Source organism: Pleurodeles waltl, chromosome 2_1 (genome assembly GCF_031143425.1).
Source record: "Pleurodeles waltl isolate 20211129_DDA chromosome 2_1, aPleWal1.hap1.20221129, whole genome shotgun sequence".
In the NCBI taxonomy this organism is placed as follows: domain Eukaryota; kingdom Metazoa; phylum Chordata; class Amphibia; order Caudata; family Salamandridae; genus Pleurodeles; species Pleurodeles waltl.
Genome location: NC_090438.1, coordinates 708,592,914 through 708,619,487, shown reverse-complemented (window position 1 = coordinate 708,619,487; position 26,574 = coordinate 708,592,914). Strand labels below are relative to the sequence as shown.

Genomic DNA, 26,574 nt, shown 5'->3' with positions numbered 1-26,574 from the left:
TTTGTGGGGTTAAAATCCCCCCTTCCCATTTCCACCAAATCTCCCTGCTTTAATCTATTAACCTCACTTTAGCTGTACGGTCCCCAGACCCACTCTACCTGCATCTGAATCCATAAAACAATATCTCCCTTACCTGTCGATTATCCGAAAAAGTCCCTTACCCAACTTTACCTGTATCCTTGCCTGAACCTAAAAACTCTTACCTATTACCTCTAACCATCCCTGAGCCCTAAAAATCCATTAACTCCCTTTGCATCTACCAACCCGAACCCTTAAAAAACCCATCAACTCCCTTTACCTCTCCTGTTCCCTAAAAATCCCTAAACTTCTACCAGCCCCTAAACTCTAACAATCTATTTTTTTTTACCTCTTTACTTCATTACCCTTATCCATCCCTTAAATTTGACCCATTTCCTAACCCTTAATTTCCTTTTTTAAAAGACATACTATTTAAGTCATTAAAAAAAAAGAAAACTACTTACAACAGGGTAAAGTACCAAAAAGGGGTCTGCATTGTACTTACATACATGGTAATGTCCGTGTGGGTTGAAATGGTATGCGGCCTCTAACCTGTGGCCTAAAGGCTGCAGGTTAGAGGTCTCATACCATTTCAGAACAACTCCAAATAAAACAGTATAGTCTTAGCTGGCATGCCAGAGATGACCCACAACAAGGAGGGGTCATTTGGGACCACTAAGGAATCTAAAGAGACAAATACATATTTCATTGACAATGCTGACAAAGCACACTTTCATAATCTCTGAATACAGGCAAGCGATGGGGCAAGAGTGAAGTCTCTCCTGCCATCCACAGACTTTCAGCTTAAAAGCCTATACACAACCACAAAAAAGGGGGACTGGGAACACATGGAGATCTAGAACACATAGGAAACCTCAAACAAGGGAGAAAGTAAAGGAACACAACTAGCAGGGTGAAATGCTCTCAGAATGAGACAACACTATTAAACTAGAGGTACCGACATACACACAAGTCAATGCTGAAGAGCTTAGTAAGATAAAATAAAAGTGAACAGTTGATGAAGTCTGAAATTTTATGTAAAATAGAGCATGGGGTGTGTGAAAGGAGTACATGGAGTGCAAAGCAGGTTGTTTTCTCCTTCATTCCAGAGAGCAGGTCTACTCAATACGTAGGGTACCTTGTAGGATGCAGGAAAGAACAACATGAATAGAAAGTACTTCATACAGCTTCCAAAATATTAAGTACATTTCACCTGAATACACTATTTATTCTTTTCTTAAAATAAACCACAATAGAAATTCTGCTTTCAGATGAACTGACAAGAATTTCATTTCTCAGTTTCCAGTCACATATATCCAATGATGCCAGATACCACTATCACCACCGAAAACACCAGAGAAGGGGATCACAGTATCTTCCGGCTGACATTTGCAGAAACGTGTAGAAAGCTTCTGAGCCTTCACTTTCTTTGTATGCCTAAAGTGGGAGATAAAACACCATCTTTCATGTGTCACCTTATCTTGCCAAGCCCAAACAACTTCCATCCAATTGCACTGTAACCAGAATCGAAATGTCAGCAGGACACAAAGGTTTGCCCATTTTAGATAATGAGCAAACACTTCTTGGCTTTACCAGTTGCAAGAAGAAGCTCAGACACAGGTCCCACTCCGAAAGAGGCTCTAGTAGAGCTTGAATCTTCCACAAGTTAGCACTTAAAGATAAAAAATGTGGCAACTTCTGTCAAGTTCTGGACTTTTCAGTATGATGCAGACAGGGTAGCATAACTACATAGTATGACGCTGTGTGCTTAGTGGCTCATCAGGAGTACAACATACAAAGGACAATTTGGCCTCTTCAGTTTTATTTTCTTCTCTTGTGGTGGTGGGGTCTTTCTTCTTCCCTGAGGAGAAAGCAAACATTAAGAAATTAGTATCTACACATATATGTATATCAAGGGATTAAAAGAAATCAACTTAAAAAAATGAACATTGATCTAGATCTGTACATATTTGTGGCAATTTCAGATTTAGTATTATTGTGAGAGAAGTGTTCGATGCGTTCCGTAATTATTGTCGTTCAAAAATTCACATGAAAAAAAAATCTGCTAAAATAATGTTGTAAGGAAATGCCTCCTTGGCATGGTTACCCCCTGACTTTTTTGCCTTTGCTGATGCTATGTTTTGAATTGAAAGTGTGCTGAGGCCTGCTAACCAGGCCCCAGCACCAGTGTTCTTTCCCTAACCTGTACTTTTATATCCACAATTGGCACACCCTGGCATCCAGGTAAGTCCCTTGTAACTGGTACCCCTGGTACCAAGGGCCCTGATGCCAGGGAAGGTCTCTAAGGGCTGCAGCATGTCTTATGCCACCCTGGAGACCCCTCACTCAGCACAGACACACTGCTTGCCAGCTTGTGTGTGCTGGTGAGAACAAAATGAGTAAGTCAACATGGCACTCCCCTCAGGGTGCCATGCCAGCCTCTCACTGCCTATGCAAGTATAGATAAGTCACCCCTCTAGCAGGCCTTACAGCCCTAAGGCAGGGTGCACTATACCATAGGCGAGGGCACCAGTGCATGAGCACTGTGCCCCTACAGTGTCTAAGCCAAACCTTAGACATTGTAAGTGCAGGGTAGCCATAAGAGTATATGGTCTGGGAGTTTGTCAAACACGAACTCCACGGCACCATAATGGCTACACTGAAAACTGGGAAGTTTGGTATCAAACTTCTCAGCACAATAAATGCACACTGATGCCAGTGTACATTTTATTGTGAAACACACCCCAGAGGGCACCTTAGAGGTGCCCCCTGAAATTGTTTCCAACTACCTGTGTAGGCTGACTGGTTCCAGCAGCCTGCTACACACCAGACATGTTGCTGGCCCCATGGGGAGAGTGCCTTTGTCACTCTGAGGCCAGTAACAAAGCCTGCACTGGGTGGAGATGCTAACACCTCCCCCAGGCAGGAGCTGTAACACCTGGCGGTAAGACTCAAAGGCTCACCCCCTTTGTTCCAGCACCGCAGGGCACTCCAGCTAGTGGAGTTGCCCGCCCCCTCCGGCCACGGCCCCACTTTTGGCGGCAAGGCCGGAGAAAATAATGAGAAAAACAAGGAGGAGTCACTGGCCAGTCAGGACAGCCCCTAAGGTGTCCTGAGCTGAAGTGACTAACTTTTAGAAATCCTCCATCTTGCAGATGGAGGATTCCCCCAATAGGGATAGGATTGTGACCCTCTCCCCTTGGGAGGAGGCACAAAGAGGGTGTACCCACCCTCAGGGCTAGTAGCCATTGGCTACTAACCCCCCAGACCTAAACCCGCCCTTAAATTTAGTATTTAAGGGCTCCCCTGAACCTAAGAATTTAGATTCCTACAACTACAAGAAGAAGAGGACTGCTGAGCTGAAAGACCCCTGCAGAAGAAGAAAAGAAGACACCAACTGCTTTGGCCCCAGACCTACCGGCCTGTCTCCTGGCTTCTAAAGAAACCTGCTCCAGCGACGCTTTCCCCAGGACCAGCGACCTCTCAATCCTCAGTGGACTTCCCTGCTTCAAGAAAGACAAGAAACTCCAGAGGACAGCGGCCCTGCTCCAAAAAGACTGCAACTTTGTTACAGAGGAGCAGATTTAAAGTCCCCTGCAAATCCCCGCAAGAAGCGTCAGACTTGCAACACTGCACCCGGCGACCCCGACTCGACTGGTGGAGAACCAACACCTCAGGGAGGACCCTCCGGCGACTCCAAGACTGTGAGTAACCAAAGTTGTCCCCCCTGAGCCCCCACAGCGACGCCTGCAGAGGGAATCCCGAGGCTCCCCCTGACCGCGACTGCCTGACTCTGAAATCCCGACGCCTGGAAAAGACCATGCACCCGCAGCCCCCAGGACCGGAAGGATCGGAACTCCAGTGCAGGAGTGACCCCCAGGAGGCCCTCTCCCTTGCCCAGGTGGAGGCTACCCCGAGGAGCCCCCCCCCCCTTGCCTGACTGCACCGCTGAAGAGACCCCTTGGTCTCTCATTGAAAACCATTGAAAACCCGACGCGTGTTTGCACACTGCACCCGGCCGCCCCCGCGCTGCTGAGGGTGTACTTTTGGGCTGACTTGTGTCCCCCCCCGGTGCCCTACAAAACCCCCCTGGTCTGCCCTCCGAAGACGCGGGTACTTACCTGCTGGCAGACCGGAACCAGGGCACCCCCTTCTCTCCATTGAAGCCTGTGTGTTTTGGGCACCTCTTTGACCTCTGCACCTGACCGGCCCTGAGCTGCTGGTGTGGTAACTTTGGGGTTGCTCTGAACCCCCAACGGTGGGCAGTGTGGGTTTATTATTCTGAGAAGTTTGATACCAAACTTCCCAGTATTCAGTGTAGCCATTATGGAGCTGTGGAGTTTGTTTTTGACGGACTCCCAGACCATATACTCTTAGGGCTACCCTGCACTTACAATGTCTAAGGTTTTGTTTAGACACTGTAGGGGCATAGTGCTCATGCACCTATGCCCTCACCTGTGGTATAGTGCACCTGCCTTAGGGCTGTAAGGCCTGCAAGAGGGGTGACTTACCTATGCCACAGGCAGTGTGAGGCTGGCATGGCACCCTAAGGGGAGTGCCATGTCGACTTAGTCATTTTCTCCCCACCAGCACACACAAACTGGCAAGCAGTGTGTCTGTGCTGAGTGAGGGGTCCCCAGGGTGGCATAAGACATGCTGCAGCCCTTAGAGATCTTCCCTGGCATCAGGGCCCTTGGTACCAGGAGTGCCAGTTACAAGGGACTTACCTGGGTGCCAGGGTTGTGCCAATTGTGGAGACAACGGTACATTTTAGGTGAAAGAACACTGGTGCTGGGGCCTGGTTAGCAGGGTCTCAGCACACTTCTCAGTCAAGTCAGTATCAGGCAAAAAGTGGGGGGTAATTGCAACAGGGAGGCATTTCCTTACAGGAAGGGTTGGGGAAAACTAGTAGAATAGGGCTAGACCAGAGGATGCTCTTTAGGTACCCATGCTCTAAAGGCCCTCAAACTTCCTTAAAACAAAGAAATTTGCACCACTGGAACTGATCACGTTTCACTACAAGATTATAGCAAGGCATGATCTGCAGCAGGGGCTGCGTAAGTGATCTCCAGAAGCAGCAGATGACTGATTCAGCACCCGACAGAGGCATAGTACCTTTTACAGCAGTCTATGATCAGTAGTCATGAGCATAAATAATGGCAGTTTGATTGGGGACACAGAGTTGCTAGTTTGAAGCAAGTGCTCTGTGCAGACACCGTAAAGGGAGACAATGAGGTTCAGCAAGGCTACCATTGGGCAGTAATCATGCATTTGATGGTAAAGAAATAATTAGATTGATGTAAAGGACTCAAATAGTGCAGTAACTGACTTCACAAAGACCCTATCCCCTTTCTAACAGAGTAGCAAAACAAAAACAAGGATTGGCAAAGTCAATAGGTCTCGTCTATATAAGAACTACTGGCTTTGGCAATGTGTTTTTGCCATGTTGTACATGAGTGTGGTTGCTGTTCAACGTGGCTAAAAGTTGATGGTGTGGAGTGCTGTAGAGTGGATATGTTGATGTAGACTTTCGCAAAGTGGAGTAGTGGGAGTAGACTGTCGAAGAGTTGAGTAGAGGGGAGCGGAGTTCAGTGGTTTAGCGGCAGAGAAGGTCGTATACTGCAGTGTCATAGTGGAGTATAGTTGAATGGGGTGAAACAGGGTGGAGCGGGTTGGAGTGGACTGAGGTAGTGGGGCGGATTGGAGTTGAGTGAGGTGGTCTGGATTGGAGTGGGGTGGGGTGGGGTGGAGTAGAGTAGGGTGAACTGTAGTGGAGTTGGCAGGTGGAGTGGGTGAACTAGATTGGGGTGGATTGGATTCAAATCGGGGGGACTGAAATGGGGTGAGGTGAATTGGACTGGAGTGTGGTGGATTGGATTGGAGTGACAGGACTGGACTGGGGCGGTGGACTGGACTAGAGGTGCGGTGGACTGGCGTGGGGTAGAAGATTGGAGTGGGATGGGCTAGATGGATTGGACAGAGTAGGGTGGACTGAGCTGGGGTGGGGTGGACTGGAGTAGAGTGAGGTGAATTGGATTGGGGTGGACTGGAGTGAGATGGATTGAAATGGGGAGGGGGATTGGATTGGACTGGATTGAATGGTGTGGACTGCATTGGAGTGGAGTGGAATGGACTGGACTGACTTGGGGTGAGGTGGATTGGAGAGGGTTGGATTTGCAGTCGGATGGATTAAATTGGAGTGAGGTGGATTAGAGGGAGGTTGATTGGATTGAGTGGGGTGGTTTGGAATTGATCTGACTGGGGTGGATTGAGGTGGGGTGCAGAGGACTGGGGATGGTGTAGAATGGATTGAGGTGGATTAGAATGGGTTGGGGTGGATTAGACTGGGTTGGGGTGGAATGGACTGGGTTGGGTTGGGGTAGATTAGATTGGACTGGGATGGAATTCTGGGAGTGGGGCAGGCTGGAGTGTAGCAGATTGTTTTGGACTGGAGAGGGGCAGACTGTTTTGGATTGGGTGTGCTGATTATTTTGAATTGGAGCGGGCAGATTATTGAGAATTGGAGGGGGCAGATTATTTTTAATTGGAGGGGCGCAGATTATTTTGAATTGGAGGGGCGCAGATTATTTTGAATTGGAGGGGCGCAGATTATTTTGAATTGGAGGGGCGCAGATTATTTTGAATTGGAGGGGCGCAGATTATTTTGAATTGGAGGGGCGCAGATTATTTTGAATTGGAGGGGCGCAGATTATTTTGAATCAGAACAGGACTGATTATTTTGGACTGGAGTGAGGCAGATTCTTTTGGACTGTGGCAGACTAGAGTGGTGCAGATTTCTCTGGATTGGAGTGGGGCTGATTGTTTTTAAGCAAGGCAGACTGGAGTGGGGCCGATTGTTTGGGAATGGGGCAGCTTGTTTTGGACTGCACTGGAGTGGGGCAGCTTATTTTGAATTGGAATGGAGTGGTGCAGCTCGTCTTTAAGGGGGTAGGCTGCTTTGGGCTGGAGCGGGGCAGACTGGAGTGGGGTCAGTTGGTTTGTATGGTTTGGACTGGAGTTGGGGTGAACTGGGGTGGGCTGGTGATTGGGGTGTAATGCACAATTATTTGTTAAAACTGTTTCAGAAAGTACACAAAGAAATAATGTTGCTTTGCAATTTTTATAACAAGATAATCCTGATGTCCATCATGAAAAACAAAACAAAACATGAGTGGAAAGAGAGTAAAGAAGACTAAACAAATTAAAAGAAAGTTAACCATAGAAAATAAAACTTTGCAATTTTGTTTGTCCTGCTTGGCACTTTTTTCACACACTTTCAGTTTGCATGGCACTAAAAGTTGAATAGAACAAAATAGTACTTCAGTCACATCAGAAGCATGGAAACAGCACTAATTAAGATGAATCAATCAGTGCTTGGTCCATGCTCCACAGAGAGGAACGGAAATGATACCAAGTCTGCAGTGACGAATTACGAGGCTGTAAAGAAGAGTGCCAGCCATGCCAACAAATCGGACTCCAAGACCTTTTTTGTAAACATATGCGTCTCACAAGCGATATGCATGTGCTAGCGCATGCTCTCGCAGGCTCAACCCTAAATAGTTTTCTAAACTTTAAGGAATGCAACTGTATACACTGATAGCTACGGCAAGACCATCAGAACAGTGATGGCTTAGCACAGTGGTTCCCAACCTTCTGACTTCTGTGGACCCCCACTTTACTATTACTGGAACCCGGGGACCCCCAGTGAATCATTATTGGAATCCGAGGACCCCCCACTAAGCAATTACTGAAAGCTGGGGACCTAATCTGTTACAATTATTAAATTTTCTAAGCAGTCGCGGACCCCCATAGGGGGCTTCGGGGACCCCAAGCGTCCCCGGACCACAGGTTGGGAACCACTGGCTTAGCATATCATCCCACCATTAGCCTGAGCTGCCTTCATTACCAAAATTACAGAACAAAGCATGTTGTAAAGGTGCAAATATGGTCATACCATAACATATCTTGGAACATGTTTCATAAACCAATTCTATAATACGTCAAGTAACTGTGTAGGGCAAACAATGCTCAAAGCCTCATAGCTATTATAGACATTTATATGAGCAGTATAAGCCTAGTCTCACTGGAATGTCCTCAGATGCATTTTTAAGAAAATACACTATTTTAAAATACCCACTTCATTTGGAGGAATAACCAGACAAACGTGAGGCCTGATATTCCCCCCATTCAACACATCTAATGTGCCCTACATGCGGACAAAGGCAAAGTGGCATGATGCATTCCTTGAACAAATTGACAAAACGAGATGTATCCAGTCCCTTCATTCCCAAAATCTAATTTAATGTACTATTAACAATATCACCAAAGTATGAATGAGATGAGGAGAAGGGAACAGAAAAGCTTGAAAGGGCTAGGAGGTCCATCATCCTGCTCCCTAAAAGAAGGTATGCTGTGGTACACAAGACTGAAGCAGTTTAACAAACCTAACTGTAATTAACTGTTGATCAATCATCTCTCTGCACACAAAGCCTGGGACTGGAAACTGGTGACTGTCTACAAATGTCAAATTGCGCTGCATAAACACACATTAAGTTTAATTTTCAAAAATCTATTTCTGACTTCACTGTAAAAGAGTGCTAAATCTGGCAGCTTGAAGCACCGGTTTTTGAGTGCTATACAGGGCTTAACGTAAACGGTTTACTTGAAGATTTTTAGATGGCATACTTCTTAAACCGTGACGACTGCATCAAAGCGTGGAGCAAATACAACATTTTCTGTAAAGCTTCAGGATCTGTTTTGCAGAGCTGAGGTACATACATGTAGAAAAACTACAAAGCCACCAGGAAAGGTTTCGTGGACAGGATAAAAGGAAAATGTTACTAACCCAGTAGACATCTGTTTGTGGCATGGAGTGCTATAGATTCACATGCTTTGCTTAAGTCCGCCATCTAGTGTTGGGCTTGGAGTGTTACAAGTTGTTTTTCTTCAAAGAAGGTTTTCGAGTCACACGATTGAGTGATTCCTCCTCTTGGTAATACTGCACATGATCATCGAGTTCTTTGTTAGATTGTTTTCCCACAGGCAGGTAAAGTAAAGAGTGTATGAGTGTATATGCACATAAATAGTAATAAAAAAAAATAAAAAAAACACGAGATGTCCATGTAATGTATATACATATTTACAATATTTTAGTACTACAACGGCCACAGGCTTCCAGGGAGGGAGGGTCCATGTGAACCTACAGCACTACATGCCAAACAGATGTCTACTGGGTAAGTAACATTTTCCGTTCGATGACATGTGCAGCTGTAGATAAACATGCGTTGCATACACTGTAAACAGCCCCCTCCCAAAAATAAGCGGTGGCTAGCCTGTAGGAGTTGGAGTAGTTTGAAATAGTGTTTTAAGCACTGCTTGTCCTACATTTGCTTGTTGGAGAGATAATACACCCACACAGTAATGTTTAGTAAATGTGTGTGGTGTAGACTATGTAGCCGCTTTACATATGTCTGCCATTGGTATAGTCCCCTAAGAATGCCACTGTAACTCCTTTTTCCTAGTAGAATGAGCTTTATGAGTTACTGGTAACTGTCTATTAGCTTTAAGATAGCAAGCTTGAATCCATTTGACTATCCATCTTCCTAATCCTTTTATTTTTATTTTTTAAATGGGATTACCTTGGTGAGATTGTGAAAATGCCACAAAGTTGTTTGGATTTTCTGAAATATTTTGTTCTGTTTATATAGTACATGAGAGCTCTTTTAACATCAAGAGTGTGAAGAGCCCTTTCAGCAACTTAATCTGGCTGTGGGAAGAAGACTGGCAATTCCACGAACTGATTGATATGAAAAGGGGAAACCACGTTGGGTAGGAATTTTGGGTTTGCCCTAAGAACTACTTTGTTTTTGTGAACTTGAAAGAAAGGTTCTTCTAACGTGAATGCTTGAATTTCACTGACTCTTCTTAAAGAAGTGATTACTATTAAGAAGGCAACATTCCATGATAAGAACTGAAGAAGGCAAGAATGCATGGGTTCAAATGGTGGACCCATAAGTCTTGTGAGTACAATATTAAGATTCCACACAGGGGCTGGTGGAACTCTAGGTGGAATAACCCTTTTAAGACCAGCCATAAAAGCCTTTATAACAGGAATCCTAAACCGGGAAGTATGTTGTCTGTTTTGGAGGTAAGCAGCTATAGCTGTTAAATGGATCCTAATAGAGGAATATGCGAGGTTTGCGTTTTAAGTGTAGCAAATAGCAAAAAATATCCTGTACTGAAGCATTAAGTGGGTCAATGTTTTTTGGCTGACAATAGTAGACAAAACGCTTCCATTTAGCTGCATAACATTGTGTAGTTGTGGGTTTGCATGCCTCTTTTAGAATATCCATACATTCATATTGAAGTTGTAAGTGACCAAATTCAATGATTTCAGGAGCCCAATTGCCAGGTTGAATATGCTGGGATTTGGATGTCTGATTTGACCTCTCTTTTGAGTCAACAAATCTGGTCTGTTTGTTATGGGGTACTACACTCAGGTCCAATAGTATTGTGTACCAACGTTGACGTGCCCACATGGGAGCTATGAGTATCATGGTGAGCGAGGTTTGTTTCAGCTTTTTGATCAGAAATTGAATTGGTGGAAGAGCGTAAGCCAATATCCCTGACCAATTCATCCATAGAGCATTGCCATTGGATGGAGGGTGTGGATGCGAAGCGTTGGCACTTTACGTTTTCTTTTGTGGCGAAAAGGTCTATTTGTGGAGTTCTCCACATCTGGAAGTAGTGTTGGATAACCAGTGGGTGAATCTCCCATTTGTGTATTTGTGGTTGCGTCCTGCTTAAGTGGTCCGCTAGTTGACTGTGTATCCCTGGGATATACTCTGCTACTAATTGAACGCAATTGTGAATAGCCCATTCCCAAATTGTCTAGACATTTGAGATGAATGAATCCCCACCCACCCCACCTTGTTTCCAAGTAATATATTGTGGTCATATTGTCGGTCTTTAATAACACAGACTTGTGAGTGATTTGTGTTTGAAATGCTTTGAGTGCTTGGAATACTGCTAGTAATTTCAAGTGGTTTATGTGATAAGTCTGTTGGATTGCGTCCCTTTCCCCCTGTATAGTGAGGTTGTTGAGATAAGCTCCCCAACCTGTCATTGCTGCATCTGTTGTGATTATGGTCTGAGGCACAGGGTCCTGAAAGGGACGCCCTTTTCATAGGTTAGTGGAATTCCACCATTGAAGAAGAGTGGTAAGTTCGGCGGTCCAACAACACTAGATCCTGAATGTGACCATGTGTCCGAGACCATTTTTGAGAGAGACATTGCTGTAGTGGTCGCATGTGGAGTCTCGCATTGGGTACTATTGCTATGCATGAAGCCATCATCCCTATTAGTTTCATCAACAAGTTTATTGTATAAGTGTGGTTGTATTGTAGTTGTGATATGAGATTGTGAAATGCTTGAATCCTGACTGGGTTTGGGTATACCAATGCTGATTGAGTGTTCAGAATTTTTCCTAGATATGGTTGAATCTGTGATGGTTGCAGGTGAGATTTTTGGTAATTGATGGTGAATCCTAGTTTATGGCGTATTGAGCATGTTGTTGACAAATTTGAAGTGTACTGGCTTTCATGAGCCAGTTGTCGAGATATGGGAAGACGTACGTGTTGTCTTCTGGGAATGCTGCAACCATGGCTAAGCATTTGGTGAACACCCTTGGTACAGTTGTTACCCCGAATTGTAGCACTTTGAATTGGTAGTGTTTTCCTGCTCCAATGAAACTTAGATACTTTCAATGTCCAGGATGTATGGGAATGTTGAAATAAGCATCCTTGACGTCTAATGCCATCATGTAATCCTGTTTTTGTAGTAGGGGAATGAAGTCTTGTAGAGTGACCATATGTAAGTGTTCTATAAGTATGTATAGATTGAGGGGTCTGAGATCTAAGTTTGGTCTGAGAGTAGCATTGTTTTTTGGTATGAGAAAGTATAGTGAATATACTCCGGATCCCTGTTGGGATAGGGGTACTAGCTCTATGGCTTCTTTGAGCAGTAGTGATTGCACCTCCTGTTTTAATAGAGTGAGATGCTCCTGAACAAGTTTGTGTTAAGGAGTGTTTGGTGGAGCAGAAATGAGTTCTAGACAATAACCATGTTGGATAATTGATAGAATCCATTGATCTTGTACCATTGTAGATATAAATTTACCAGTCTTCCTCCCACAGGAGATGTGTGCTCTGTGGGACTGGTGAGAGAGTCACTGTTTATTTGACTTAAAGGAACCTCTGGAGGTGGATGGTTTACCTCTTCCTCTACTGTTAGATCTTCTGTAGGCGCCTCTAAACGATTCTCTTGTATACAATTGTGACGACTGTTCTTGTTGGGAGTTTGCTGTTTCTGAGGCTGATGCTTTGAAAAAAAACCTAAACTGTGGTCTACGAAAATTACCTCTACTGGGTATGGTATATAAAGTACCCATTGCTTTGGCGGTTTTAGAATCCTTTTTAAGTTTGTCTATGGTTGTGTCAACTTCTGGGCCAAATAGATGTTCTTTGTTAAAGGGCACATTTAAAACAGCTTGCTGTATTTCAGTTTTGAACCCTGAACATCTTAACCAGGCATGTCTTTTAATAAGCACACTGGTGTTAATTGATCTCGCTGCTGTATCAGCTGCATCCGTAGCAGATCTAATAGCATTATTAGATATTGCTTGCCCTTCTGTTATTATCTGTTGTCCCCTCTTTTGCTGTTCTGGAGGAAGGTACTGCAAGAGTTCTTCCATTTCATCTCTGTGGGCCCTATCATACCTAGCCAAGAGAGCCTGTGAGTTGGCTATCCTCCAATGATTTGCAGCTTTGAAGCTTGTGAAGCTACTCTTTTACATGCTGCATCTAGTTTCTTACTTTCTTTGTCTGGAGGAAGCGCATTTCCTGTGAACTGGCTGTTAGCCCTTTTCCTTGCTGTGATAAGACTATTGAATCAGGTGGTAATTGAGTTTTTATAAACACCGGGGCTGATGGAGCAGGTTTATGTTTTTTTGTTTTTTTTACTTACTCTAGGAGTGATAATTCGGACCTTAAGAGGCTCCTGGAAAATATCTGAAGCATGTCTGAGCATTCCAAGAAGCAATGGGAGACATTTATATTGCTTATGTGTAGATGCTAGTGTCACAAAGGAAATGTTGTTCTATTTGATCTGTATGCATGTGCACATTATGATAAGCAGCAGCTCTGGCTATTACTTGGTTATATGCAGTAGTGTCTTCTGGTGAGGAAGGTATAGCAGGATATAAGTCTGGATCATTTGGAAGAATGGGATCCGGATCATATATATCCCATGGATCTTTATCCTGATGGTCATCACTAAAATCATCTCTATGTGGTGATAGTGAGGATGTGTGAGATGGTGGTGTAGAAGTAAGAACAGGCAAATGTGGTGGTGAAGGAGGTTTGTTTCTTGCAGGCTCTTCCTGCTTCTTATCCTTGGAGACCTTTTTTTGGTGGAAGTGCATCCTTTAATGTGACTCAAAGTAAATGTCCTCTTAAAGGACATTCGAGGAGAAGCAACTGTTTTTCCTCTGTCCTTTGGAATTTGTAGTTTTCGATATTTAGCGTCCATCACCTCTAAAACAGGTTGAATATCCAAAGTTTTGTGGGTAAAAGTAGTTTGTATGCTACCTGTGTCTTTCGACTCCAAAGGTTTAGGTATGTAGTGCTTGGCTCAAACCGAAAACATTGGCCCCAAAGGCGGTATTAATTTTTTTGGCTCTAAGCTTTCCCTACTGACTTTCTGCCCGATTTCGAGACGGATGTAGCAGTCTGTCTTTTCGATGCCGAACGCTCTTTAGTCTTTGTTTTTAGTGCTAAACCCAAAGGTTGGTCATCCGGACTTTCTTTTCAGATCAGACCATGGCTCAAAGGCAGTGGAGGACCGACGACTAGTGCTGGAGTCTTCTTAAGTATCTTTGTGTGGTGCAATGGGGCAGTGGAACTCGCATACTGTGCCGCAGGAACGTAGTGGCTATCATCATTTGAGTGTTGATTGGAGTTGAGTCTTGGATGGAAAATGCTGTTTCTTGCAAACTTCTTCCTGGGCGTGTTCTTCACTAAAAAATATCAGATGTGTCTTCTGTGGACTTGGACGCCATTGCGAGACGACGAGCTCTACCGTTCCGGAGAGTGTTTTTAGATCAAAATTATCTGCTAACCTTGGAAGTCTCTTCTCGATGATCAGGAGACAGATAACAGTTGGAATGTTGATCGGTGTGTGGAAATTTATTGTGACACCGAGCACAGAATCAAAACCAAATTCGTTCCATCAGCGTGACATTGGAGTAGGCCCTTGTAAGGGTGAGAATTCGACCCCCACAGTCTAAATCGGATTGAGTAGAGATGGGAAACGCTATCGAAAGAATACTGACAATATTATAGAAAGGTAGAATAAAGTTCAGACATACCAAACAGAGATCCACAGGAGCGAGAGGAAACACGTCCGAACCCAACGGAGGAAAGAAAACAATCTAACAAAGGACTCGATGCCCATGCGCAGTATCACCGAGAAGAAGAGTCACTCGATCTAGTGACTCAAAAACCTTCTTCGAAGAAAAACAACTTGTAACTCTCCAAGCCCAACACTAGATGGCAAACTTATGCAAAGCATTTATATCTACAGCTGCACATGCCACCAAACACATATTTACAATATGTTGTACTACAACGGCTACAGGCTCCCAGGAAAGAGATCGGGCACATGTGAATCTACAGCACTACATGCCACGAAAAGATGTCTACTGGGTAAGTAACATTTTCCGTTCAATAGCATGTGTAGCTGTAGATACACATGCTTTGCATAGACTGTAAAGAAGTCCCCTCCAAAATAAGTGGTGGTTAGCCTGTGGGAGTTAGAGTAATTTGAAATAATTTTCTAAGTACTGCCTGTCCAACATTTGCTTGTTGGCGAGTTACACATCAACACAATAGTGTTTAGTAAATGTGTGTGGTGTAGACCATGTAGCAGCTTTACATTTGTCTGCTATTAGTATATTGCCTAGGAGTCATTGAAGCTCCTTTCTTTGTGGTAAAATGAGCTTTAGGAGCTACTGGTAACTGTATTTTAGCTTTAATATTGCAAGACTGGGTACATTTGACTATCCATCTAGATTATCCATTTTTTTTTTTAAATAGGATTACTCTTTTGAGGTTGTGAAAATGCAACTTAAAGTTATTTTGTTCTGTCTATATAGTACATAAGAGCTCTTTTAACATCAGGAATGTGTAGGGCTCTTTCAGCAACTGAGTCTGGCTGTGGAAAGAAGACTGGCAAATTCACAGACTGGTTGATATGAAAAGGTGAAACTACCTTTGGTAGGAATTTTTGATTTCCTCTGAGAGCTAGTTTGTCTTTGTGATTTTGAAACAATGGTTTTTCCAAAGTGAAAGCCTGAATTTCACTAACTCATCTTAACCCCTTCCCTGCCAGGCCTTTTTTTGGCTATTTGGGACAGTTCACACCTAGGCCCTCATTTAACTTTTTGTTGACATAAGATACCCACGCCAAATTTGCATCCTTTTTTCTCAACATCCTAGGGATTCTAGAGGTACCCAGAGTTTGTGGGTTCCCCTGGAGGATACCAAGAAATTAGCCAAAATACAGCAAAAATTTTTTTTTTTTTTTTCTTCAAATGGGAAAAAAGGGCTGCAGAAGAAGGCTTGTGGTTTTTTTTTCCAATGAAAATGGCACCAACAAAGGGTTTGCGGTACTAAAATAACCATCTTACCAGCTTTCAGGAACCGGCAGACTTGAATAAGAAAACCACATTTTTCAACACAATTTTGGCATTTTACTGGGACATACCCTATTTTTACTATATTGTTTAGTCTCCTTCCAGTTAGTAACAGAAATGGGTGTGAAACCAATGCTGGATCGTGGAAAGCTAAACATTTCTGAAAAGTAGACAAAAATCTGAATTCCGCAAGGGGTCATTTGTGTAGATACTACAAGGTTTTCCTACATAAAATAAAAGCTCAAATAAACATTGAAATTCAGGTGAAAAAAAACAGCCATTTTTCCCCACGTTTTACTCGAATTTTTTCCTGCGGTGTCAGATTTTTGAAAGCAATATACTGTTACGTCTACTGAACTCTTCTGGTTGCGGGGACATATAGGCTTGTAGGTTCATCAAGACCCCTTGGTACCCAGAGCCAAAAAAGGGGCTGCACCTTGCAATGGGTTTTCATTCTAAACAGGGTATGCAGTAATCAATTTGCTGAAATATAAAGAGTGAAAAATAGGTATCAAGGAAACCTTTGTATTTCCAAAATGAGCACAAGATAAGGTGTTGAGAAGCAGTGGTTATCTGCACATCTCTGAATTCCCCATTTTAGCATGTGAATTACAGGGAATTTCTCAAATAGACTTTTTTTTTTCTACACTGTCTTACATTTGGAAGGAAAATTTTGGAGAAAGACAAGGGGCAATAGCACTTGTTCTTCTAGTCAGTGTTCCCCCAAGTCTCACGATACAAATGGTACCTCACTTGTGTGGGTAGGCCTAGTGCCTGTGACAGGAAACGTAACATGGGCACATCACATTTTTACATTGAAATCTGACGTGTTTTTTGCACCGGGCCTAGCTGTGGATTTTGGCCTCTAGCTCAGCCGGCACCCAGGGAAACCTAGCAAACCTGTGCATTTTTTAAATCTAGACAACCAGGGGAATCCAATATGGGGTGCCATGAGGGTCTCTCACCAGGTTCTGTTACCCAGAATCCTCTGCAAACCTCAAAATTTGGCCAAAAAACCCCAAATACCTTATCCTCACATTTTGGTGACAAAGTTCTGGAATCTGAGATGAGCCACAAATTTCCTTCTACCCAGCGTTCCCCCAAGTCACCCTATAAAAATGGTACCTCACTTGTGTGGGTAGATCTAGTGCCAGCCAAAGGAAATTGCCCAAAACACTATGTGGACACAACAAAATTATTAAATGCAAAACTATTTTTTTTTCTCTTTTTTTAATAGGAGGGGGCATCTGCGTTTTTGGTCCTGAGCTCCGCAGTCATATAGGGAAACCTACCAAACCCAAACATTTCTGAAAACTAGGCCCCCAAGGGAGTCCAGGGAGGTGAGACTTGCGTGGATCCCCCAGTGTCTTCTTACCCAGTATCCTCAGCAAACCTCAAAGTTAGCTAAAAAAAAAAAAAAAAAAAAATCACAATTTTCCCACATTTCTGTGTGGGATCACCGCACCGGGACAAATCTCCTACCACCCAACGTTCCCCTCAGTCTCCCGGTAAAAATGATACCTCATTTGTGTAGGTAGGCCAAGTGCTTGTGACAGGGAAGAGCCAAAAACATGTCGAAATTGAGGGGGAACCAAAGTAGGTCCAAAAGGGCAGTTTGAAAAAAAACATTTTTAGGCTGACAAGTGGGGCAGAATTTGTTTATCGGTATAGATGCAACAATGCTGGGAGGTAGGAATTTTGTGGATTCCTGCAGAATCCGGAAGGTTCCAGCATAAAAATGAGGAACAGTGAGGTTTGCAGGGCATTGTGGGTAAGAAAATGGTGCGGGTGCATGTGAAGCACACCACCCTGGACTCACCCAGATGTTTAGTTTTCAGATGTTTCTAGGTCTTGTGGATTTTTCTACATGGCAGCGTCCCAAAGTCCCAAAAGTGCAGCCCTCACCATTCCAAGTTGGATGATTTTGAGAGTTAGACAAGCTCTCATGGCCCAAATGTAAAACCAAAATCATCAAATGTCCTCTTGCTTACCGTGAGATAAGATGTTTTAGTGTGCAGGAGAGAGCTGAAAGACTTTCCCCCTTCAGTTGGGGTGGGGGAATAACCATGCCCATACTGGTTGGTAGCCCACTGGTGGGCAGAACAACTTTGGTCCCATTTATTTAGGAGGGGTTGGGGGGGAGAGAGGGGGATGGCCATACCCCCCACCCTCTTTTGAAACAAAAATCTTCCCTGGTCTCTGGTGGGCTTTCTGACCCCCTTGGGGGCAGATTGGACTTTCAAAAATAGGCCAATCTACCCCGAGGGCCGGTAGCAGGACGAGGTGGTTGCGTCCCTGGTGCTGGAGCGCCACGGCAGCAGACACAACCACCTCCTCCCAAGCATCCGAGGGGTTAAAGAAGTTATTGCTATTAAGAGAGCAACCTTCCATGACAAGAACTGCAGAGAACAGGAATGCAATGATGGGCCCATAAGTCTTGTGAGTACAATGTAAAAGTTCCATGCAGGAGCTGGAGGAACTCTAGGTGGAATTTCTCTTGTCCTTCCATAAATACTTTTAGAAGATGACTTCTAAATAGTGAAACATTATGTCTGTTTTGAAGATAAGCTGCTATAGCTGCTAAATAAAGTATGCTAAGTTTGCTTTTTGTAAGTGTAACAAATAGCATACAATATCCTCTACTGAAGCTTTAAGTGGGTATATGTTTTTGGGTTGGCAATAGTACACAAAACGTTTCCATTTGGCAGCATAACACTGTCTAGTTGTGGGTTTGCGTGCCGCCTCTAAAATATCTATGCATTCAGATGGAAGTTTCAGGCAACTAAACTCTGACTTCAGGAGCCATATCGTAAGATTGAGTGTGCTGGGACTGGGGTGTCTGATTTGACCTTTGTTTTGGGTCAAGAGATCGGGTCTGTTTGCTAGCTTGTGATGAGGTACAACAGATAAGACACAGCCTTGTTGTGTACCAATGTTGATGCACCCATGTGGGAGCTATGAGAATCAAGGTGATTGAGGTTTGTTTCATTTTCCTTACCAGTAATGGAATTAGTTGGATTGGTGGAAAAGCGTAACCAAATATCCCTGTCCAGTTTATCCACAGAGCATTGCTCTTGGGTTGTGGGTGTGGGTACCTTGATGCGAAGCTCAGGCATTTTGAGTTTTCTTTTGTGGAGAATAGATCTATGCCTGGTGTTCCCCACATTTGAAAGTATATCCGAATTACTTATGGGGGAATTTCCCATTCGTAGACTTGTTGCTGCGTCCTGCTTAACAAGTCTGCTAGCTGATTGTTCATCCCCTTGAGATATTCCGCAATTATTTGAATGTGGTTGTGAATTGCCCATCTCCAAATTTACTGTGCGGAACTGAATAATTGGGATGAGAGTGTGTCCCCCTGTTTTTGCAGATAATACATGGTTATCATAGTGTCTGTGCTAATCAACACTACCTTGTGTGAAAACTGTGTCAAAAAAGCTTTGAGTGCCAGGAATACTGCTAGTAATTCCAAGTAATTAATGTGGTAGGCTTGTTGAGTCCCATTGTCCTTGTTGAGATGAGCTCCCCAACCTGTCAGTGATTCACCTGTTGTGATCTGAGGCACAGGTTCCTGAAAGAACCGCCCTTTTGATAGGTTGATATGGGTCCACCACTACAGAGAGATATAAGTCTGGCGGTCCAACAACACTAGATCCTGAAGTTGACCTTGTGACTGAGACCACTGTTGAAATGGACCCATGTGCAGTCTTGCATATGGAGCCATGGGTATACATGAGGGCATCAATTCTAATACTTTCATCACTAATTTCACTGTGTAAGTGTGGTTGTGATGCAGCTGAGCTGTTACATCTTGAAATCCTACTAGATTTGGGTATGCTAATCCTGTGTGAGTGTTGAGAACTGCTCCCAAATAACGGCTGTATTTGTAATAGTTGTAGATGGGATTTGAGATAATTGATGGTGAATCCCAACTTGTGAAGAAGATCTAGTGTGTCCCTACTGTGTTGTTGACATACTTTGCTTATATTGGCTTTTATTAGCCAGTCGTCTAGGTATGGGAAGACATGTATGTGTTGTCTTCTGAGGAATGCTGCAACTACCGCTAAACATTTGGTGAACACCTTTGGTGCTGTTGTTACTCCGAATGGTAGTACTTTGAATTGGTAGTGCTTGCCTGTGGTGACAAATCTCAGGTACTTGTGATGTGCTGGTTGTATGGGTATGTGGAAATATGCATCCTTGAGATCTAATGCAGTCCTATAATCTCTTTTGCAGTAAAGGTATGACATCTTGTAGAGTGACCTTGTGAAAGTGTTGAGAGAATGCATAGATTGAGATGCCAGAGTTCTAGAGTTGGCCTTAATGTGCCATTTTTTTTGTATTAGGAAGGATAGTGAATATAGTCCTGAACCATGTTGGGATATGGGTAGTAGCTCTATGGCTCCTTTGAGCAGTAGTGACAGTACCTCCTCTTTCAGTAATTTGAGATGGTACTGAGTAAGTCTGAGTGAACGAGGGGGAATGTTTGGTGGAGTGGTAATGAGTTCCAGACAATCACCATATTGAATAATTGACAGAACCTATTGGTCTGTAGTGATGTCTTGCCATTGTGGATCAAAATTTACCAGCGTTGCTCCCTCAGGAGATGTATGTGCTGTGGGGATGATGAGTGAGTCACCGTTTGGTTGCAGTGGAGGAACTTCTGGAAGTGGATGACTTGCCTCTTCCTCTATTATTGGACCCTCTGTATGAGCCTCGAAAGGAACTAAAGGAACCTCTAGAATAGATTTGTACGGTTTGTTCTGATGGGAAGTGAATGCTGAATCAGGAGCTGCTTGTTTGAAGCCACCTCTGAAGTGTGGCCTGCGAAGGGCACCTCTAGCAGGTGTAGTATAAAATGACCCCAGTGCCTTGGCTGTCTCTGAATCTGTTTTTTATTTTATTTTTATTTAACTTTTCTATGGTTGTGTCCACTTGTAGCCCAAACAGATGCTTTTTTTTAAAGTCATATTTAAAACTGAAGGGTGAATTTCAGGTTTGAAACCTGAACATCTGAATCCATGCATGCCTTCAAATAACTATGATGGTATTTATAACCCTAGAAGCAGTGTCAGCGGCATCTCTAGCACATCTAATAGCATTATTTGGGATTGCTTGTCCTTCGGAAACGACCCGCTGTCTCCACTTCTGGTGGAGGGTATTGGAGAAATTCTTCCATCTCGTCCCAGTGGGTCCTGTCATACCTAGGTGAAAGAGCTTGAGAGTTGACTTTTCTCCAGTGGTTTGCTGCATGTGAGGCAACCCTTTTGCCTACAGCATCTAGCTTTTTTTCTCTCCTTATCTGGAGGAGGAGCATCCCCTGTTGACTGGCTGTTAGCCCTTTTTCCTGCTGCCCCCAATCACTATGGAGTCTGGTGGTAACTGAGCTCTTATGATAACTGGGTCTGATGGAGCTGGTTTATATTTTTTATCCACTATAGGAGTGAATAATCCTGGCCTTCACTGGTTCGTTAAAAATGTTTGTTCAGTTCCTTAGCATCCTAGGTAGTGTTGGGAGACATTGATACTCTTTATGAGTGGATGTGAGAGTATTAAAGAGAAAATCATCCTCTATTAGGTCAGTGTGCATCTGCACATTATGGTATGCAGCTGCTCTCACTGTGACCTGATTGTATGCTGTAGAGTCTTTGGGGGGAGAAGGTCTAGCAGGGTATGAAATCAATCTTAATGTAATGGGATCAAGGTCATTTAGAGCCTATGGATCTGTATCATGTTGAATGTCGCTGAAATCATCTGTGTAGTGATGCTGAGGATGTTTGCGAAGAGTCATGCATCTGGTATGTGGGTGATGGTGCTGGTGTGGAGGGAAGAAGAGGAGAATGTGGTGGGGTGAAGGTTGTTTCTGCTGCACCGCCTTTTTTTCCCCCGTTTGTTTATTGAGACCTTTTTTGGTGGAGGTCCAGTATCTAGGGTCTCTTGAAAGGATAATTTTCTTTTTGTAGTCACTGCAGGAGAGGAAATTATCCTTCCTGTGCCCTTTTGTATTAGTAATTTACACTGTTGAGCACCCATAACCTCTAGAATTGGCTGTATTTGTGATGTTTCTTGAGTGGAAGTAGCAATTTTCCCACTTGGATCTTTAGGTTCCGAAGTCTTAGGCGCTGAGTGTTTTACTCGGAAAGAAATAATCGGCTCTGAAGCAGATGGAATTTTTTTGGTTCCGAAATCAATGTCTGTAGTTTTCGGCTCAACACCAAAATAGCTGAAACAGAATGTTTCGCCGGTCTCGTAAGCTGTTTGGTCTTCATTCTCAGTGCCGAACCTGAAGGTTGGTCATCCGGACTGTTTTTTCAGATCAGACCATGGCCCGAAGGCAGTTGGAGGACCGACGGCCAGTGCTGAAGACTTTGTGTCTTGGGGTGGTGTAGGAAGTTGGCTCTGTAGGTACTATTTCAAAGTAAGAAATAGCATGCACAGAGTCCAAGGGTTCCCCTTAGAGGTAAGATAGTGGCAAAAAGAGATAATTCCAATGCTCTATTTTGTGGTAGTGTGGTCGAGCAGTAGGCTTATCAGAGGGTAGTGTTAAGCATTTGTTGTACACACACAGGTAATAAATGAGGAACACACACTCAGACAATTCCAGGCCAATAGGTTTTTATATAGAAAAATATCTTTGCTTAGTTTATTTTAAGAACCACAGGTTCAAGATTTACAAACAATACTTTAAATGAAAGGTATTTCACTTAGGAACTTTGAATTAGCAAAATAGCATATACAGTTTTCACACAAATGGCAATAAGCTATTTTAAAACTGGACACAGTGCAATTTTCAACAGTTCCTGGGGGAGGTAAGTGTTTGTTAGTTTTGCAGGTAAGTAAACCACCTACAGGGTTCAAAGTTGGGTCCAAGGTAGCCCACCGTTGGGGGTTCAGGGCAACCCCAAAGTTACCACACCAGCAGCTCAGGGCCGGTCAGGTGCAGAGGTCAAAGTGGTGCCCAAAACGCATAGGCTTCAAAGGAGAAGGGGGTGCCCCGGTTCCAGTCTGTCAGCAGGTAAGGACCCGCGTCTTCGGAGGGCAGACCCAGGGGGTTTTGTAGGGCACCGGGGGGGGGTGGGGAACACAAGTCAGCACAAAAAGTACACCCTCAGCGGCAAGGGGGCGGCCGGGTGCAGTGTGCAAACAGGCATCGGGTTTGCAATGTAGTTCAATGGGAGACCTAGGGGTCTCTTCAGCGATTTAGGCAGACAAGGGGGGGGAGGGGCTCCTCGGGGTAGCCAACACTTGGGCAAGGGAGAGGGCCACCTGGGGGGTCGCTCCTGCACTGGAGGTCGGATCCTTCAGGTCCTGGGGGCTGCGGGTGCAGTGTCCTTACCAGGCGTCGGGTTCTTAGAAGCAGGCATTCGCGGTCAGGGGGAGCCTCTGGATTCCCTCTGCAGGCATCGCTGTGGGGGCTCAACTCTGGCTACTCACAGGCTTGCAGTCGCCGGGGAGTCCTCCCTGTAGTGTTCGTAGGGTTTGAACAGGGGGCGTCGGGTGCAGAGTGCAAAGTCTCACGCTTCCGGCAGGAAACATATGTTCTTTAAAAGTTGCCTCTGTTGCAAAGATGTTTCTTCTTTGGAGCAGAGCCGCTGTTCTTGGTCCTTTTAGATGCAGGGTAGTCCTCTGAGGCTTCAGAGGTCGCTGGACCCTGTGGAACGCGTTGCTGTTGCAGTTTTTCTCGAAGTGGGGAGACAGGCCGGTAGAGCCGGGGCTAAAGCAGTTGGTGTCTCCGTCTTCTCTGCAGGATTTTCAGCTCAGCAGTCCTTCGTCTTAAGTTGCAGGAATCTAGTTACCTAGGTTCTGGGAGCCCCTAAATACTCGATTTAGGGGTGTGGTTAGGTCTGGGGGGTTAGTAGCCAATGGCTACTAGCCCTGAGGGTGGCTACACCCTCTTTGTGCCTCATCCCTGAGGGGAGGGGGGAGGGGGGGCACATCCCTAATCCTATTGGGGGAATCCTCCATCTGCAAGATGGAGGATTTCTAAAAGTCAGAGTTACCTCAGCTCAGGACACCTTAAGGGCTGTCCAGACTGGCCAGTGACTCCTCCTTTTTTTCTCATCATCTCCTCCGGCCTTGCCGCCAAAATGGGGGGGCTTAGCTGGAGGGGGCGGGCAACTCTACTAGCTGGCGTGCCCTGGGGTGCTGTAACAAAGGGGGTGAGCCTTTGAGGATCACCTCCAGGTGTTACAGTGCCTGCAGGGGGAGGTGAGAAGCACCTCCACCCAGTACAGGCTTTGTTACTAGCCACAGAGTGACAAAGGCACTCTCCCCATGTGGCAAGCAACATGTCTGGTGTGTGGCAGGCTGCTAAAACTAGTCAGCCCACATTGGAAGTCGGGTATGGTTTCAGGGGGCGTCTCTAAGATGCCCTCTGGGGTGTATTTTACAATAAAATGTACACTGGCATCAGTGTGCATTTATTGTGCTGAGAAGTTTGATACCAAACTTCCCAATTTTCAGTGTAGCCATTATGGTGCTGTGGGGTTCGTGCATGACAGACTCCCAGACCATATACTCTTATGGCTACCCTGCACATACAATGTCTAAGGTTTTGCTTAGACACTGTAGGGGCATAGTGCTCATGCACTTATGCCCTCACCTATGGTATAGTGCACCCTGCCTTAGGGCTGTAAGGCCTACTAGAGGGGTGACATATCTATGCCATAGGCAGTGCGAGGCTGGCATGGCACCCTGAGGGGAGTGCCATGTCGACTTACTCATTTTGTTCTCACCAGCACACACAAGCTGGTAAGCAGTGTGTCTGTGCTGAGTGAGGGGTCTCCAGGGTGGCAAAAGACATGCTGCAGCCCTTAGAGACCTTCCCTGGCATCAGGGCCCTTGGTACCAGGGGTACCAGTTACAAGGGACTTACCTGGATGCCAGTGTGTGCCAATTGTGGAAAAAAAATTACAGGTTAGGGAAAGAACACTGGTGCTGGGGCCTGGTTAGCAGGCCTCAGCACACTTTCAAATCATAACTTGGCATCAGCAAAGGCAAAAAGTCAGGGGGTAACCATGCCAAGGAGGCATTTCCTTACAGGTGGTATGACGGGGCAGGTGTGCTCACGCACTTCGCTTGAGGTATAGGGTGGCTGCCCTCATCAGAGTTGCGGTCGGAGCCCGAGCCTCTAATGGAAAGCACCATACTCTGTTCTTCCTCCTCTTGCATGTGTTTCTCACCAAAAATGTCTGGTGTGTCCTCTGTAGACTTGGACGCCATTTCCATTTGACGAGCTCTTCGATCACAGAGAGTCTTCTTCGATCTAAACAACCTGCAGGCATCACAAGTCTCCTCTCGATGGTCGGGAGATAAGCAGATTGCACACAAAATGCTGGTCAGTGTACGGGAACTTGGCTTGACACCGAGGACAGAACCGAAACTGAGCCCATTCCATCAGCCCGACATTGAAGAGGGCCCTAAAAAGGTGGCAGGCCCCTATTAAGGACAATTTTTTTTTTACCCAACTGTTTTAATTGGATCGATTGTAGATAGAAACGCAATCGAAACGATACCAACGGTATTATAGAAATATAGAATAAGTTCAGAAGGCCCAAACCGAGACCTACTGGATCGAGAGGAAACACATCTGAGCCCAACAGCGGGGGAAAAAAAAAAAAAAAAAAAAAACAACAAAGGACTCGATGACCATGCACAGTATTACCAAGATGAGGAGTCACTCAATCGCGTGACTCGAAAACCTTCTTTGAAGAAAAACAACTTGTAACACTCCAACACTATATGGCAGACTTATGCAAAGTGTGCCATCGAACATAAGTTTTCAGTAAGCACCAGGGCTTGAGATAGTTCTTCTCTTGCTAGAGATTCTAACAGAGGGCCATATTTACTAACGTATTTCAATGACTCAAAAAAGTTAAAAAGTATTTATTAGTATAGGAACATTTTATGTGGCAATACAGATGTTCTCCGGGCGTACTGTGAGCGTTCCACTGTGTGGCTACCCGCCAAAGTAGGCGAACACACACACAAACTAGCAAGGTTGTGGGTATTCACAAACTTTAGACAAGCCCCATTCCCATCAGACAAGACATTTACTTTAATGGGCAGGGTTAATCCCATATCCTGTTTAGGAATGGGAAAAGGTACAGTGAAACGGGTTTTTCCACAGGGAATAACATTTTGCCAGGAGAGAAGAAAAAATATCAGAACTGTATTTGAACCTTAAGTTAATTCCCAAATGCAGAAACCTGGACCTGCTTAATTTTTTATATGTAGAATTGTTTATGCATGAGCATAAATTAGGAAATGAACAGTTGGACGCTCCTGTGGCATTGGCAGAAATATTTCCCAGCTTCAGAAACTAAAGAAATTACACTTATCATGGCCATGAGCCTCCGATTGTAAACCTCCAACTTTATGCAACACAGCTTTGTGCTTTAGACCAGATCCCAGTACCATTTGGTAGCTAATGTAGATTTATACACATGTTTGACACAGTCATTCAGCTTCCGGTTGAGCATTAATGTAGCTAATCTACTCTAACTCTGCCTGAGTTTCCCACCTCTTACTTCTAGCGACAGTGTACAAAGCATCTGCAAAGTGAAGTTGGTGTTAAAACATTGCACTGATTAGAAATAACAAACGGGATGGAAGAAATAAAGCAATACACTTAGATGAACAAAGAACATTATCATAGATGTTTTCCAGATGTACGGCATGTTTGACCAACATAATCCTGTAGTAAAAATATGGGGAAAACCATAAAAAAAATTAAATACTTCAATATCATAACTGGTTTCTGAATATATTCCAGTCTTAACGAAGCCCCAACAAACTGACAAGGC

The 26,574-nt window shown here is 44.4% G+C and overlaps 1 protein-coding gene across 1 annotated transcript in view; it reads right to left on the bottom strand.

Annotated features, from left to right (window-relative positions):
• Positions 1-1,037: 1,037 nt before the first annotated feature.
• The window catches only part of SNRNP48 (small nuclear ribonucleoprotein U11/U12 subunit 48), a 167,940-nt gene continuing 142,403 nt past the window's right edge, over positions 1,038-26,574 (bottom strand). Inside the window, exon 9 of the mRNA XM_069217070.1 lies at positions 1,038-1,879. Coding sequence (XP_069073171.1) covers positions 1,840-1,879 — 40 coding nt within the window. The 3' untranslated portion in view covers positions 1,038-1,839. The remainder of the gene's footprint in view (positions 1,880-26,574) is intronic.